The 15,480-nt window shown below is 37.5% G+C and overlaps 1 protein-coding gene across 5 annotated transcripts in view; it reads left to right on the top strand.

Moving 5' to 3' along the window:
* Positions 1 to 15,012, top strand: part of RBMS1 (RNA binding motif single stranded interacting protein 1) — a 208,493-nt gene extending 193,481 nt beyond the window's left edge. For 2 of the 5 annotated variants that reach the window (XM_090280242.1, XM_090280248.1), the window contains exons 7-15: positions 3,335 to 3,450; positions 4,250 to 4,299; positions 4,426 to 4,519; positions 6,971 to 7,018; positions 7,910 to 7,960; positions 10,732 to 10,842; positions 11,986 to 12,066; positions 13,406 to 13,490; positions 14,226 to 15,012. In XM_090280242.1, coding sequence (XP_090136368.1) covers positions 3,335 to 3,450; positions 4,250 to 4,299; positions 4,426 to 4,519; positions 6,971 to 7,018; positions 7,910 to 7,960; positions 10,732 to 10,842; positions 11,986 to 12,066; positions 13,406 to 13,483 — 629 coding nt within the window. In that variant the 3' untranslated portion in view covers positions 13,484 to 13,490; positions 14,226 to 15,012. The remainder of the gene's footprint in view (positions 1 to 3,334; positions 3,451 to 4,249; positions 4,300 to 4,425; positions 4,520 to 6,970; positions 7,019 to 7,909; positions 7,961 to 10,731; positions 10,843 to 11,985; positions 12,067 to 13,405; positions 13,491 to 14,225) is intronic. The other 3 variants (XM_090280252.1, XM_090280254.1, XM_090280257.1) reach the window with 3 other exon arrangements.
* Positions 15,013 to 15,480: the final 468 nt, after the last annotated feature.

Raw genomic sequence — 15,480 nt, 5'->3', positions numbered from 1 at the left:
TACAAACCCAGAAGACTGATTAATGAAGGGGAAATTCAGCTTAGAATGCTCTGCATATTTGGTAAAATAAATTGATTCGGGTCACTTTATATAATTTTTATATCACTTCAACACAGGACTATATCTTAAATCATAAGTCATTTGTTAGACCTTTCTGCAATTATTGTTTTGTGCAGTAAGGTAAAGAATTGCTAATCTAGAAAAGTGACCATACAGTTCATACTAATTTTTTAAACTTAATATACCCAAACTTAGCTTTTGATTATAGTCATATCACTAGTATTCATAGCACTTATTTTCTGCATGTCAGCCCTCCTCAATATGTCCATTCTAAAAAGAGCAGTCAGGGAGCAAGGCCAGACTGACATCACATAGTGCCTCTCGATCTTTATCCCAGAACCTGTGTATTGGGCCCCAAAATACAAACTGGACTCCTGGTTTAGAATAAGTCACAGGAAATGCCAGTCAATAAGAATCTCTCATTATGTAAGCTTACACACACTTAAGAACAAGTAGATAGAGCTGGGTGTGTATTTGTTTTTTGATTCAAAACTCTTTAACAAATCATCTAACCCTTGTTCAGCTTAACGGTAGCATGTGTCTTAAAGAAATTTTCACATAGTTGCTTTCTTGGAGCACATGGTACAACCACTGTAATGAATAAGATATCAAGAACTTATAGGGTTAAACTCTTTCTTACAATGTCATCCAAATGCATTGTAAAATGGTAGCTGTAAAAGAAATAGAGCTGTTCCTGTATCAGAAATATTTTGCTTCTGGGCAGCATTTGTATTAAACATCTCTTAAAGCAGTGCTCTGTCCCATAACTGATTAAGTGGATTTCCATAAGATTGGGTACCCTCATCCCTATTAGACTACAAGCCTCTTTTATCCACCATTTTATCCCTATATCATAACAGTACCTTACACTTTGTAGGCACTCCAGAATTTTTTTCAACTGCTAAATAGGCCAAAGGGAATTTTAATAGAGGAAAGCTGTTAAGATTTGATGTGATATTGCTTCACATGGAATACTAGAGCACTCCTATTTGTTTTTAGCAGATTTATTGTTGCCTGAGATTGTTCTTCTTTGACAAACAGTAATCTAGGGAAATGGAAATGTGTTGGAAGCACCCTACCATAGATAGGGACACCTGGCCTTTCAACAAATGTGGCATTTCGGCGCTCTTCCGGGATTGCTACCAACTGCTTTCATTCATACCTACCTGCAGGTAAACTTTTTTTTTTTTAATTGTATGTTAAATTTAAGTCCAGGAGCTAGTCTTTATAATGCCTCTCAATAAAAGCATTTCCTTAAAATGAAGTCTCACAGAGTGCCAGCACCACAGAATTTATCTCTTGCCCTATGAGGTGATAGGAAGGCAAGATCCTAAAGCCTCAGATGACATTGGAGAAAACATTTAATGCCATAAGGACGTTTCTCAGTCTGTGAAGAGAGAGATCTTGCTTCCTTTTGTCTGAGTTCTGGATTTATTCTTAGAAGTCAGGGTGAGACATTCAAGGTCACTGCGGATAGATACTCTCCTTCCTATCCCCAGGGTCCGCTTTTTTTATCCCCTCCTTTACTTTGAGGTCTGCATTCTCTTGGCCCTATTTTCCATCTGTCCCTAAATGGCCCAGTTGTGGAATTAAAAGTGTTCTCAGTGATTAGAAAGCTCTCTTGCTTCATTGCATCTGTTTACTTCACCTTCTGTGATTGTTGGTAAGGGTAGGAATTTCAAAAAGCCAATCCCTTTTTTATTTTTGAAAAGACAGAGTAGCTCATCCACTGTTTAGGATTTGGCCCCAGTCCATCTTCTGTCACACCCGGTTTGCCTTAAATGGAAGGTCCTTATTCAGGTAAGCCTGGGGCGGGGGTTATGGAATGTGGTTGGAGTCCGAAGGAAAACAAAGGATCCCTTTGTGAAAGGTAGGGCTGAGGCCTTGTATTCTCACCTCCTGGTTCCCACAGTGCTGTGGTCATTCAGAATCACATCCCCTCGGCCCCTCTGGAGCAAGTCCCACCCCAGGGAGAAGCGAGAGCCAAACCACGGCCTAGAGAGCGTGCTGAGGAGGAATTACAGTTGGATTTTTTGTTGTGTTTTGTATTTTGGCAGAGCGGGGTTGAGAGGCACTGTTGCTTCCACCCTGTCATTAGTGGGTGGGTAATAGTGATATAAAATAAGAGATGAATTAGGATAATAAAAGGCAAAGTAGAAAGGAGTAAATTTTCCACAAGTAATATTTTCCTCTTCATGGTTATCTAACTTTGAAATAGAACTTGAAAGTAGTAATCACAGTCCTGTAGTAGACAAAGGACAGAATGAGAACCAGACAGGAAGGTGTGATTGCCTTTATTGCATTAACTAGAATCATACAGAAACACGCACCATTTCCAGGAATACACTGCTATTTCCATTATAGAAAGGCAAAGGAAAGTCACGGGTGGCCTGCTCCACCGTCATCTCTCTCTCCTTCTTTTAAATAGCTGATGTGTATGTATCCCTGTGAGAGTGTCTGCATCTTTTTGCTTTCCTGTGTTTCTTTGAGCTGTTTTTTGGATCATCTTACGATGCAGACACATACAATAGTAAAGCAGCACTGAGTGGGATAATTAAAGGCACAGAAAAACCTTTAAATAGGGTGTTCACTTGTTTTCAGCTTTTCTACAACGGCTATCTTCCATGCTGTATCCCAAAAATTGTAAACAAAGGGGACCTATTTGATTCATTCATCGATTGAGCTGAGATGTACTAAGCGCCTAGACCCTTAGGCACTGAGGATACAGTGATGAACAAAACAGATGTCACTGCCCTGTGGAGCAAGCAAATCAGCACGCTCGCTGGTTGTTACAAATGCTCTGAGTAAAACTGCATGTGAGAGGTGTAAAGGGGAAGTTGTTTTCTTCTGGGGAAGCGAACGCCTGTCTAAGAAGTTCTATGGGAAGTTATGGGAGCATTTTTAAGGTTGGGGGAGGAGAGGATGACATAACTATATGTACCTTTGAAGATTTATAGAGGCGGAATTACAGAGGACCCAGAATGAAAAAAAAGTACATCTGCACTTAAGTGGCAGAAGTGAGTCCAAAGATCCCTGCGCTTCCTTAGAATAGCTCTTTAAATGTTTTCATTGTACTCTGGTTTAAAAATAAAAATTAATATTTTTTCACCAATGGATAATCTTAGAAGCGTCTGAGTGAACTCTTGCCTTGAAGTGCTATCAGTTCCCCTATAGCACTCACACCGCTTCTTATATTAAAAAAGAAATTAAGTTACATTTTGCCATTTGTATACACATATAATTTTGGTCTCATTATTTCTCCCTGTGTATTCAGCTCCTACAGAACCTTTATTGTGTAAGTTTGCGGATGGAGGACAGAAGAAGAGACAGAACCCAAACAAATACATCCCCAATGGAAGACCGTGGCATAGAGAAGGAGAGGTGAGACTTGTAAGTTCTTTCTTAAACTTCACTGTGGGCATATAATTGTAAAAGCCTACGTGGCTACTTACTAAAGCATTATAACTTAATGCAGATAATGTCAATTTAAAGCTCTTCCCAGCGGATGTGGTGCTGAGAGAGCGATGATTCGCCAGGTGGACAGATGTTGGAAACGACTATTCACTAGTTAATGACACATAAAGTAACCGAGCACTTCAAAGGTTATGGGTGTTTTAGGGAGCTTTAACACTTATAATTATTCAGAAATTATTCTAAACATCATCACGTATTAAAATTAACAGTATATTTGTCTTTGAGGGGTTTTTTCGCCCAATTCTTCTGAATAATGTTACTTTATTTAAAAGAAAAAAAGCTCAATTTCTTAATAAAAATGTTGGACTTCCATTTCTCCATGTTTATTTTCAATGATTTGTTTGTGGTTATGAAAGTAACGTACTGGTTCAAGAAAGTCTGGGTAAGTAACATCCAGTAGATATGTTCTAGAATCTGCATAATGATAACCAGTAGCCACATGTGGCTCTTAGAACACTTCAAATGTAGCTTGTATGCTGGGGAGACTCAATTTCTAATTTAATTTTAAATAACTGCATGTGGTTGATGGTTACTATATGGGACAGTGCCAATCTAGAGCTTAATTCTCATACCAAGTTTATGACGGTGTTTGTTTAACAGAAACTCATAATGTTATGAAATGCTGCTAAGCTATCCCTGTTTTATATTGCCATGACTCTAATGGAATTTTGTATTAGTGCCTTTGCAGATGTTTCTTTCTTTTTCATTCCCATAGGCTGGAATGACACTTACTTATGACCCAACCACAGCTGCTATACAAAACGGGTATGTCATTAAGATAAATACATAACAGCTTGAGGGAAAATGTGAAGGTGGAAAATATCAGACACTTGTTCCGTGAAATATTCTACTTAAAGGATTACTTAATGAAGGCTTTTGTGTTTGTTCTAGATTTTACCCTTCACCATACAGTATTGCCACAAACCGAATGATCACTCAAACTTCTATTACACCCTATCTTGCGTCTCCTGTATCTGCCTACCAGGTTTGTACCGTCAGGATTCATCAGGCATGGGACTACTTGCTGACCATGAATCAGTGCTACGTTTTTGTGTGTCTTAAAATTTTGAAATTTAAGTCAAATGCTATGCAGCTGGAATACCTGATTTAGAATAAGCTGCTTTCTATTTGACAGAGCGATTTACTTTTTATGTATAAGAGGATGTAAACCTGGGGGAAATGGGTGTCAGTTGTTAGTCCTTGTAATCACAGCATTTCAGAATTGGAATGAACCCCACCACTTCCTCCACAGTGACCTCTGCTGTTAGACACCACATGTCCCAGAAATGGAACCTTAAAGAGAATTGCCGTCAGGCGAAATACAGAATAGGTGTGCACACTTGCCTTTGTTTCTTCCTCGGCAGGAACTAACAAAAGAGCAAGTAAACATGCTAATAAATAAAGATATGTCTTTATTAGGTAACATTAAGTGAGCACACAGTGAGAATTAGGCCAAAAAAAAAAAAAGTCCCAGTTTAGGTTGTTTTTGTAAGGAAGCTTTATCTTAAAGTATATTCCAACTTAGAACCAAGATCTCATTGTACCTTGTTATAATATTGATTTGGTTTTACTTCAGGGTTAGGTCCTTGTTCTTCACGTACCCAGTAGTGTACATGCATTTCTCTTCCTTTAGCAGAACGCCTCTGGCGGGGTTTCAGCCTTGGCCCAGGCAGGACCATTATAACCTAGTTCTATTATACACGTGTAGGAATAAAGTTCTCTTTAGTTGAATGTTGAGATCCTATGTGACTAAACTAACTTTTGTGTACATAGTCTTATTTTTAAAACAATTGAATTAGATATAGCCCTGATTTCTGGGGTTAGGGGATTGCAGTCTCTAATTGTGTTTATTTCTGCAAGACTCAGTTTCATCATCTTTAAAATGGGGATAATTATAGTTTCTATCTCATAGGCTTGTTATAAGTACTAAACAACAATATGTGTAGAGTTTGGCACATTATCCTGGCATATCATTAGTACTCAGTAAATTGTAGCTATGATTATTATCATCATTGTTAATGTACAGGATTAGCTGGATGGTAATATATTCATTATACTATTTTTTTAAATAATGGATTGGTCAACATAAGCAATGTCATGAAGATGGTTCTGTTTGAAAACATAAAAGTAGCCTTGAGTATCAAAGAGTAGTGATTAAATGCACTGAAACTGAAATTTTTTTACAGTCGTATTCACAGCCTCCCTCAGCTTTTAGGTTCTTTTCTCCTCCTTTCCCTGAGTTGTCTCTTTTTTTTTCTTTTATCTCTCTGAGCTGTTACATTACTTATGCTGGTATTTCAATCTGCTGGACATAATATTTACTCATTAATGCCTCTTTAATCATTCTGGACTTAAGATTTCTATGTTTTCTTTGCTTATGTAAAACTGATCTGCTATAGTGCATTTGCCCTAATTAACAATTTCTATATCTGAAATTGAAAGGTAGTTTTCTTTCTTAACCATCTGAACTTGGAACCCTCTGCCATTTATCAATATCACTAAAAATAGGTATAAGCAAGCTTATTCTCAGGCAAATGGAAGATTGTGCATATTAATGTGAATGTATGCTGCTATTAATAGATTACAGCTATTAATGCATCTCCTTGCCACCTCGTTTCTGCGAAAGCAATGAATGTTTTGGCCACAAAACTGTGTCATAGAATTTAAAACTTAGGCTAGTTTTGGGAATAGATTTGATATACCTAACTGGAAACAGCATTTCATTTCAAAGGCCTAATTTTCTTCTAGGCATTCTGTGTTTCCCTAAGATACATGTGGAATTTTTTTCATTTGCCTAACAGTGCCATAACCTCAAAGACTGATTCTTAATCCAATAAGCTCAGGGACCCAGGACGGTCAGCAGATGGGCATTATGGGGTCTTTCTGTGATTCCCTTTAATTGTTTGCAAAATGTTGCTTGTGTGTGTGCATTTAGTTGGGAAGAAGAGGTCTGTCTGGTTTTCAGCAGGCTCCATGACCCAAACAAGGGTAAAGAACCTGTGGTTAAAAAAAGAAAAAAATAAATCATAGAACCTAAATTATTATTCCCATTTTTTAGTTAGGGGGGGAAATGAGGAATTGTCGTTGACAGCAGCTGATTTGCTGCTTAAGAAAGAAAATTGGGTTAGATGTCATGGCTCCATAACCCCATAATGCTGTATTAGATTATTAAAATCACTGAAGCATTAAAAAAAAAAAGCATCTGGCCCAAATTGGGGTCTACAGGGAGCTGCTCACCTCCCCGTGACTTATCCAGTGAAGGCCTTGGACTTGTGTTGGAGTGGGCCTTTCTCCACTAAACCACCGAATGCGTATATAATTGGATTTGAGAAATTGGCATCTGCAAGAAACCACCAACACCCCAACGGGGAAAGGCCGCAGTCCAGATAACTGAAATGTTAACAAGGCAGAAGCACTTAACTTTGGTCTGCCTTAGGTGGCAAAGGAAACCAGAGAAAACAAGTATCGGGGCTCTGCTATCAAGGTAAATCATAATACATTCTTCCCCCATGACTCTCTCATCCTCTCTATAGACCCTTTGAAGTTAATAGTAGGGGATAAGACACAGGAGGGTTTTGTTGTTAAGAATTAGAGACTGAAACTTACTCTAAAAATTGCATAGTCTCAGGAAAGCTTTGGGAATCAAGACATGGAGTTTTTTGTTTTTGTTTTCTCTTGAATGTCAGGCTGCTTCTTTCCTGCCACAGAATCTGACTCTCAGCATCTTATTTCTCAATCCAGAGGGTCTACTCTGTGGGTGCCCTATTTAGTGTAGATGGCAAGACCTAGTTAGTGAAGTGCAGCTTTCTAAATCTGAATTTCAGATTTTTAATTTCCACACTAGCTAGAAATTATTGACCACCAAACAAGATTTCTAAAACCTCATGAATGTCCTGGGTATCAAAGAGGGATTTGATTTAATTATTCTTTTTAAATAACCACATACTTTATGGATTAATTTCTAAAAGATGTGCTGGAATTAATTCTCCTTCATCAGTATTCCTGAGGCACCGACTTCATACTTTGATGATAGCACTTTTCACTATTAATTTTGAGTTTTTTACTTGTTTATCTTTCTTGCTTAGATAGTAGATTTATTGACGGTGGGGCCCATGCTTTATTTACCTTTTTCTCTTTGGTGCCTGATAACTCAGTAAATACTTATTGAATGGGCAAGTGGAACTTGGTTTTAAATAATCATTTCATCCAATTCAGAGTGATCAGTTTGCCAAGAACTCTGCCTTAATAATTGTTTTAATCATTGAGAGCATTGTTTCCTATTTCCTTCTCTAGATTTTAACATGATTAAAAAAGTTATAGAGAAATAGTATTCCAATGGAAATCAATATTTCTCTCAAAATCCTCCCTTTTCCAGGTGCAAAGTCCTTCTTGGATGCAACCTCAACCATATATCCTACAGCACCCTGTAAGTGTTCATCTTAATGGCTCTGTGCTTTGCAAGTCTACTATGTGTATGTTAAAACCACTCTGGTTAAAACCATTTGCCAATGATGGTATGGGATTTGGGAAATTTTAAGAATGTAATATAAGAGTGTACAAACTCATTATAAAACTCTTAACTTTTGTCTTCAAACAAATTGATAGTTGACAATAAGTTAAGTTTGCAATCTGTCAGAACTTAAAATATATCACATAGGAGACCGGACACCATTTTCGTCCTCATACTAATTCTGTAGGAGATTGTTAAATTGAGTTTTTAAACTTTTTAAATTGTAAGGTTTTTAAGTTATAAAATTTTAATAGTACTTGTGATGGAAGTTCTCGTTTTCTACATTCTGTTTAATGCAAAAGTGAAGTGCTCAAAATTGGTCTGCAGATTTTTGTTGTTGGTGATTTTAGAGAGTAAGGGAGAGAGAGAAACATCGATTTGTTGCTCCACTTATTTATGCATTCATTGGTTGATTCTTGTATGTGCCCTGACTAGGGATCAAACCCACAACCTTGACATATAGGCACCATGCTCTAACCAACTGAGCTACCTGGCCAGAGGCAAAATTGATCTAGAGGTTTCTATCGGAGTTACTTAGCGTCTCCATAGAAACTATGAATACAAAGCAGTAACACCTTCTTTGGTAAATAAGTGTGATTCCTTAATGACATGAGCATTTGTTACATTTATGTATACATTATATTTTTTTTAATTGAGTGAGTTACACTTTACCTTACTAGCATATTAAATCTTTTTCAAAAATACATAAAATTCAGTTTGTTGAATTAAAACATGGGTTTAAACAGTTGATAAAATAGAGGTGGAGAACAAAAACACACACACAAAAGCTAAGAATGCCTAACACAGTGACCTTACGTGCTTGCCATGTAAAGACCACATCTTTGGCCCTAAGCTTTCTAGTAACTACTACAAAATGGGAATCTTGATAAGCAGTACAGCTCACAGTACTTAATAAGATAAGAGCAGATCAGTTGCTAAAGAAAAGCACACTGTTCTTGACTTTAAGAAGAGACAGGAGTTTCTCAGGACACCTAAAGAGGCCACTGAGATCATGTGTATGAAACAGCAGTCCAGAGACAAGTTCTGAACAGATGGTTCTGAGATGACTTTGAGGAAGTAAATAAAGCATCTTTAGTTGATAACACGGGAGAAGAACTCTGTTGTGTGTCTATATAAACATATATTTCTATATGCACACATACATCTACAAACACACATACCTGTTCATGTATGTACATTTACACCCATACTTACATGGACGCTCATGGCAATCTGAGTCCCTCTTGTGATATGCTAGAAATGAACTCATTTTTCACTAGGAGGTTTCCTGAAGTAGTTCCTAGAGATGAATGAGAAAAAGGAGCAGGAAGCTCATATTCTTGGGTTTCTGCGTCATTTCCATGTTACCACACACTTTTTGATGATGCACATTAAACCTTTAAAAAGAAAAAGTTTTCTTATGAGATATATTAGCAACAAACTTTTTCTGACACACGTCTGTATTTTCTTGGCGACTTTTAGAGACAAAGCTGCACGTGTCTCAGTTTAACATCTTCAAGGAGACAGTAGTGTGCAGAAGGTTCCTGACTAAGAATTCATTTCCTTTCTCACCCAGATCTAGACTGCCTACAGACAGAATTAAAGTGCCTGCACATCAGTCTCTGCCCTCAGTTGTGTATCTAATATCAATAACAGTATATTTAAGGGATACGTCTAGTACATTGATACCAAAAACTTAACATTAATTTTGTAGCGTTAGAATGATTGTATTTTCAGGTAATTGGGTGATTGGAAAAGTGAAAGGAATGGTATAATCCATAAAAAATATCATATAGGATAAATTAAGAGAAAATGTAAAAATAGAATTAAGTTTTGGTTTATGCAATCAGTGTGCCTGCCATTATGTAATCATTAAAAATGATGGTAATGACAGTTATGCGGTAGGTTAGGTAAATATTCATAATAGATTGTCAAGTTAAAAGCAGAAACCCAGGATATGAAAGTGTTTACGAGCCCTCGTTACAGCTCTGTAGAAATGTGCCAGGGCTGGAATCTAGGCAGCAGTGCCCTGTGGTGCTCACGGTGAGGGATTACAAGAGAGGGTGGGAGGCGGGTGATTCTTTTCACCTCTCCTCTGTTTTTTTGAAACGATATTTTACTTTTAGTGATCAGAATTTCAAAAATTAAATCAAAGAATCTGAAATTGGTTTATTCATTGTATCTGAAGCAGTTTCCCTCCTCTGACCCCAAATTGTAGTTGCAAGTGCTGGGAAATAATGAATGAATGAGGAATGTGATCTTGACCCTCACAGGCTGTATTTATAATATTCAGTATATAGTATATTATTCTGTGACCTCATATACCAGCAACTGTCATTTATTTTAGAAAGCAAGCCTTTTGTAACCCTAGCCCACCAAAATAGTTTGCATTTCCTGTTACAGCGCCTCCTGCTGGACTAGCTTGCTTCACAGTTAAGTGAAGGCAAAGGGAGAGGTGTTGAATGCAGGGATTTCTGTGAAGTGAGCACTCTTTCAATAGTCTCAGGAAGAACAGTCTAGAGATTTTAAGAAAATTATTTATGATACCATTTGCAAGTTTGAGGAGAGGTTATTTTTGCCTCACGTTCCTCAACAAAGAGGCATTTCATTTGCAAAAGGTGATAACAGAATCTCAACCCCTCCCTCTCACGTTGTGTCTTCCATTGCTGTTGTCTCCGACTTCCCAGGGTGCCGTACTGACTCCTTCGATGGAGCACACCATGTCACTACAGCCCGCATCTATGATCAACCCTCTGGCCCAGCAGATGAGTCATCTGTCACTAGGCAGCACTGGAACAGTAGGTGGCAAATTAATATCATCTGTCTCAGCAAACAGGACTAAATGCATGCAGCCTGTGTCTTCCCTTTCAGTCACAGCCTCTATGATGTCAGTGATTATGTCTGACCCCCTAATACCCTCCCAGGTTGCCTTCCTCATAGTTAATACTTAGATATTTCTTGATTAACTGATGAACTAGAAGTCCGTCCTCTGGGTGTATCTTCTCTACCTAAATATAGATAGCACCCATACATAACTATGTTCAGCCTTAATAACTGGTGTCATTCATTCACACTGGCTGGCCTGGTCTCATGAACCAAATGATAAAAGTGATACATGGTGGTAAAGGCAGGGGATTTCTGCTCACGTATTTCTTTTATGGAATTTAGGGGCATTGAATCATGATCTTTGTACTGAATTATTTCCCCAGAGTCCAGGGGACTTACCTGGGTATTGAGGTTGAGCTGATACCATACCAGATTAAGTTCGAGGGTGATATGAGCAGCATTTGGGTATGACAACCAAAGGCTTTTAATTCAGACCATATCTATGGCGGCTTAAAAGGACAAAGGACGGTGTGTTTTCCCCACTTACATTCAAAAGTAGCAGCAGCTTCTTGAAACGCTAAACCAGGGCCACACACACCTGGTGAGATTGACTAGAAAGTTCTCCTGCCTTTGGAAAAGGAGGCCTGTCAGCATCAGGAAAGCACGGGCCCGTTTTCTATTTTGCAGTGACCTGTTAAAGCTCTAGTAAGTCATTTACCTCTTGGGTCTCCTCCACTTACAGAAATAATTCTGCATCCTAGCTCAGGGGGCTGCTGAAAAATAATGAGGCCCTTTGAGGAGAGATCTTCTAAAATAGCACATTAATGATGTTAAATTATTGAGCATGAGAAACCTTAATGAACTTCTCACCCATGTGCTTCGTTGTTAGGAAATCCAAAGAAAGGTGTGATTTTTACTTTGACAAATTCAAAAAATACAAAGCATTGATTTTGCCTTTCATATGATACATTGATGTAGACTAATTAAATTTTTAGTCCATTTAAATTTCTTCTTTGAGACTTCCAAGTACTTGTCATCCCATCTCAAAATTCACCAAGTGTTGAGAATTTTGCATGGCTTGTCCTGGCCCATCCTGACCATATTTTTCTTTTCAGTACATGCCTGCAACATCAGCTATGCAAGGGGGCTACTTGCCACAGTACACACATGTGCAGACGGCGGCGGTTCCTGTGGAGGTTGGTACAGGCTGTCTAGCTGCCATTCTGAAAATGAATAGTTTCAGAAGTGCGTAAATTAGGTGGAACTCAAAGAAAAATCAACTCAAAGTCAAACATTTGCCTCAAGATTTGAGTTTAAAGGGAATATACGCGTATGCCTACAGTTATTTTTAACAAATACAATTTTCTGCATACAAAGTAGTGTAGTGACACCAAGGCCACACCCCCAGGACCCCCAGAAATGTTTTCCAAGCTGGTAACACATTTCATTACTCCTTCAAGGCTCTATCTTGTCTCCCATAAAATGGTGCTTACAGGGAAATTAAGATAAAGCTGAAGTCTGTAATCCAAGTACCAAAAATTATATCAGTAATAATAATTACAAAAAGCAATCAGTTTCAATTAAGATACTTGGAAAAAACTGATGTTTCAAAACTTTAACAAGGATGAGAAACAAACTATACCTGTTTTTATAGAGGCTGTCAATATAGCTAAATAACTCAACTCTTGTTATGGAAGATGCTGATATAATATTGATATGAAAGAAGTCTGACATTTGAACTAAGATTTGAATAAAGCTTGGATAATATAGCATTTTCCAGCAAAGTGCCCTTAAATCTCCAAGGAAATTCATCAACCCAAGCAATCCCAACCTCTAAGCTTATCCCAGTTTCCAATTCCAAAAGCAGTCGTAGGACTGTGGCTGGATATTCGGTGGGGAGCGTCAGTCCTTGGTTTGCTTCTGAATCATTTAACTTTGTGCAATTACTGACAATCACAGTAACCAGAACCCAAAAATCTCTTATCTGTAATTCTAAAACACACACAAAAACATAAAAATAAAAATTCTTTTTATAACTATTTTACCAAAATTTTGACCTGTAGCAAAACCCAACCTGAACTGATACAGGACAGAAATCTTCACTCCACTTAACATGTATATTCATGTCTTTCATTGTAGACCTGTTAATGTGAGTATGAGACACAGCTCTAGACCCCACTGGGTATATTTAGTGAGATACTGCATGTGCATACTGTAATACAGATCCTGTAATCTGAAAATAGCGAATTCCAACTTACATCTTGCCCCAAGGGATAAGAAATTTGTTTGATAAATTGTAGTTTAGTTTGAAGAGATGACTCCTAAGTGTTGGGTGGGAGGTTCTTTGGGTCTGTCAGATATTTGAACTTCTTAGAGAAATAATCTCAAAAGCTCTACATGACCTTAAGGAAATAAGTTTTTAAAAACATTACTTGTAAAGAGTGCTTGTTTTAAAGATGTTGGACTCAGTCAGACCTGGATAACAGCATTTGGATTTCATTGCTCACATGTCTCATCTGTTCTGCTTTGTTGTAGGAGGCGAGTGCTCAGCAGCAAGTGGCTGTAGAGACGTCTAATGACCATTCTCCGTATACCTTTCAACCCAATAAGTAACTGTGAGGTATGAGGGGAAAGGTCACCACCGTAACTGTAGGGCTCACGTCAAGAAAAATCTATGGTTCTTTTCTCAAAATTGAATTCAGAATAACTCAGATTTTGTCCCCACTGGTATAATTTTGGCCAAAGAAGCCAATGTTATCGAAATGTTAAAATTAGCAATTTTGCAAATTTGCAGATTATTCTTTCCAAAGGGGGCTTATGTTGAAATCAAATGTATGTTTACTCTCTTCCTCCTGCCAATTCCCAAAAATCTGTAACATATTAGAAAATATCAGGTGCCAGAGTTGTCCTACAGTACCTGTATTTTACATTTATCTTATCTGAGTATTCACAAACTCAAGGAAATACAATATAAGAGTTTGTATAATCTAGCATTGCAAGATTAGCAAATATCTTGACTATGAATTTAATGTCAGAGGATGCATTCCCAGCTCTCACTTGGACCATAGATCTGAAAACGTCTTACTTTACCATGCAGATTGTAGTGAAATAGCTGTATAGAACTTGGGTTTCTCGTTGCTCTGGCAAAAGTTGGTTGCAAGTCCCAGATTTCAAAGTTAAACTCAAAGTGTATAAAGTGATCCTCAGTTCCACAGTTTGAATTTATTGGTCTACCACCAGTGATGAGCACAGCCTTTTATAAACACCTTTATCTTTAAAACAAGAGATTACAGAGCTCTGTGGTGTATTATACCAAATGTACAAAAAGCATTTGTCTTTCATTTTTCTCTTTCAGGTATACAGAAGGGTGTTCTTACATGAAGAAGGGTGTGAAGGCTGAACAATCATGGATTTTCTGATCAATTGTGCTTTAGGAAATTATTGACAGTTTTGCACATGTTCTTGAAAACGTTATTTATAACGAAATCAACTAAAACTATTTTTGCTATAAGTTCTATAAGGTGCATAAAACCCTTAAATTCATCTAGTAGCTGTTCCCCTGAACAGGTTTATTTTAGTAAAAAAAAAAAAACAAAAAACAAAAAAACAAACAAGAACAAAAACAAAAGATTTTTATCGAATGTTACAATGCAAAAGAAAAAAGAAAAAAAAAGGAAAAAGAAAAAAAGAGAAAAAAAGAAAACTTCAATTTTCTGGGTATGCACAAAGACCATGAAGACTTATCCAAGTGCATGACCGGATTTTTGTGGTTTTATTCATTTTGTGTTTAGTTTGTGTTTTTTTCAGCTGTATGAAATGGGCTTTCTGACGTCAACTAGTCCGACTTCACCATGGCGTTCTGTGCTTGCAGTGCGAGTGTTGCTGTAATTCAGTGTTGCCGTCAGTGTCTCTCTTCGCTTTCTGTTTTCTTTCAACGTAGTGTGAAGTGTCTTATCCTTTTCTATGGATTCCAATTTGCCTTAACTCTTTTGATGCTGTAGCTGTTTCAGTAAAAGTTAGTTCAAACTAATGATGTAGAATGCTTTGACCAAATGAGCTGGTCTATTATGCCTTGTAAAACAGCAGCATAGGGCTTTTAAGAGGTAGTCAATAAAAGTTGCTGACATTTTGGCTTTTTTAAATATGTAGTAGGTGTTTTTAATGATTTTTCACATAATGTGTAAGGTAGTGAAATGCAAGAAGGGAAAAATGTTTTGTGTGAAACACATTTTCTGACTGGGGAACTTTAATAGGGTAAATTGTTTGTAAGGCTGTATGCCAACAGTTTTCCTCTGATAGTTTGACTGATTTAGGATATCTGCTGTATGATGCAATGTAAAGTCTTTTTTTTTTTTTTTTGCCTTTTTTCAGGAAAAAAAAAAAAAAAACCTAACTTGATGTTCTAGATTTAGTGTAGGTAGTGTTGGGATTGGGGGTGGGGGGCAGGGGGAGGGGAGTCACCGACTGTTTTGTCCTTTCTTTATACTAATGATAGTGCTTTAGGATGAGAATTATGCCTGAGATCTGGCAAACCGAAAAATGTTGCTATTGCAACTAAATGGCAAAAGCTAAAAGGATTTATCTTCGAACATAAGCTGAGATATGGATAG

Source organism: Furipterus horrens, unplaced genomic scaffold (assembly GCF_987537825.1).
Source record: "Furipterus horrens unplaced genomic scaffold, mFurHor1.1.pri manual_scaffold_1, whole genome shotgun sequence".
Taxonomy (NCBI): Eukaryota; Metazoa; Chordata; class Mammalia; order Chiroptera; family Furipteridae; genus Furipterus; species Furipterus horrens.
This window is presented reverse-complemented; position numbering and strand designations above follow the sequence as displayed.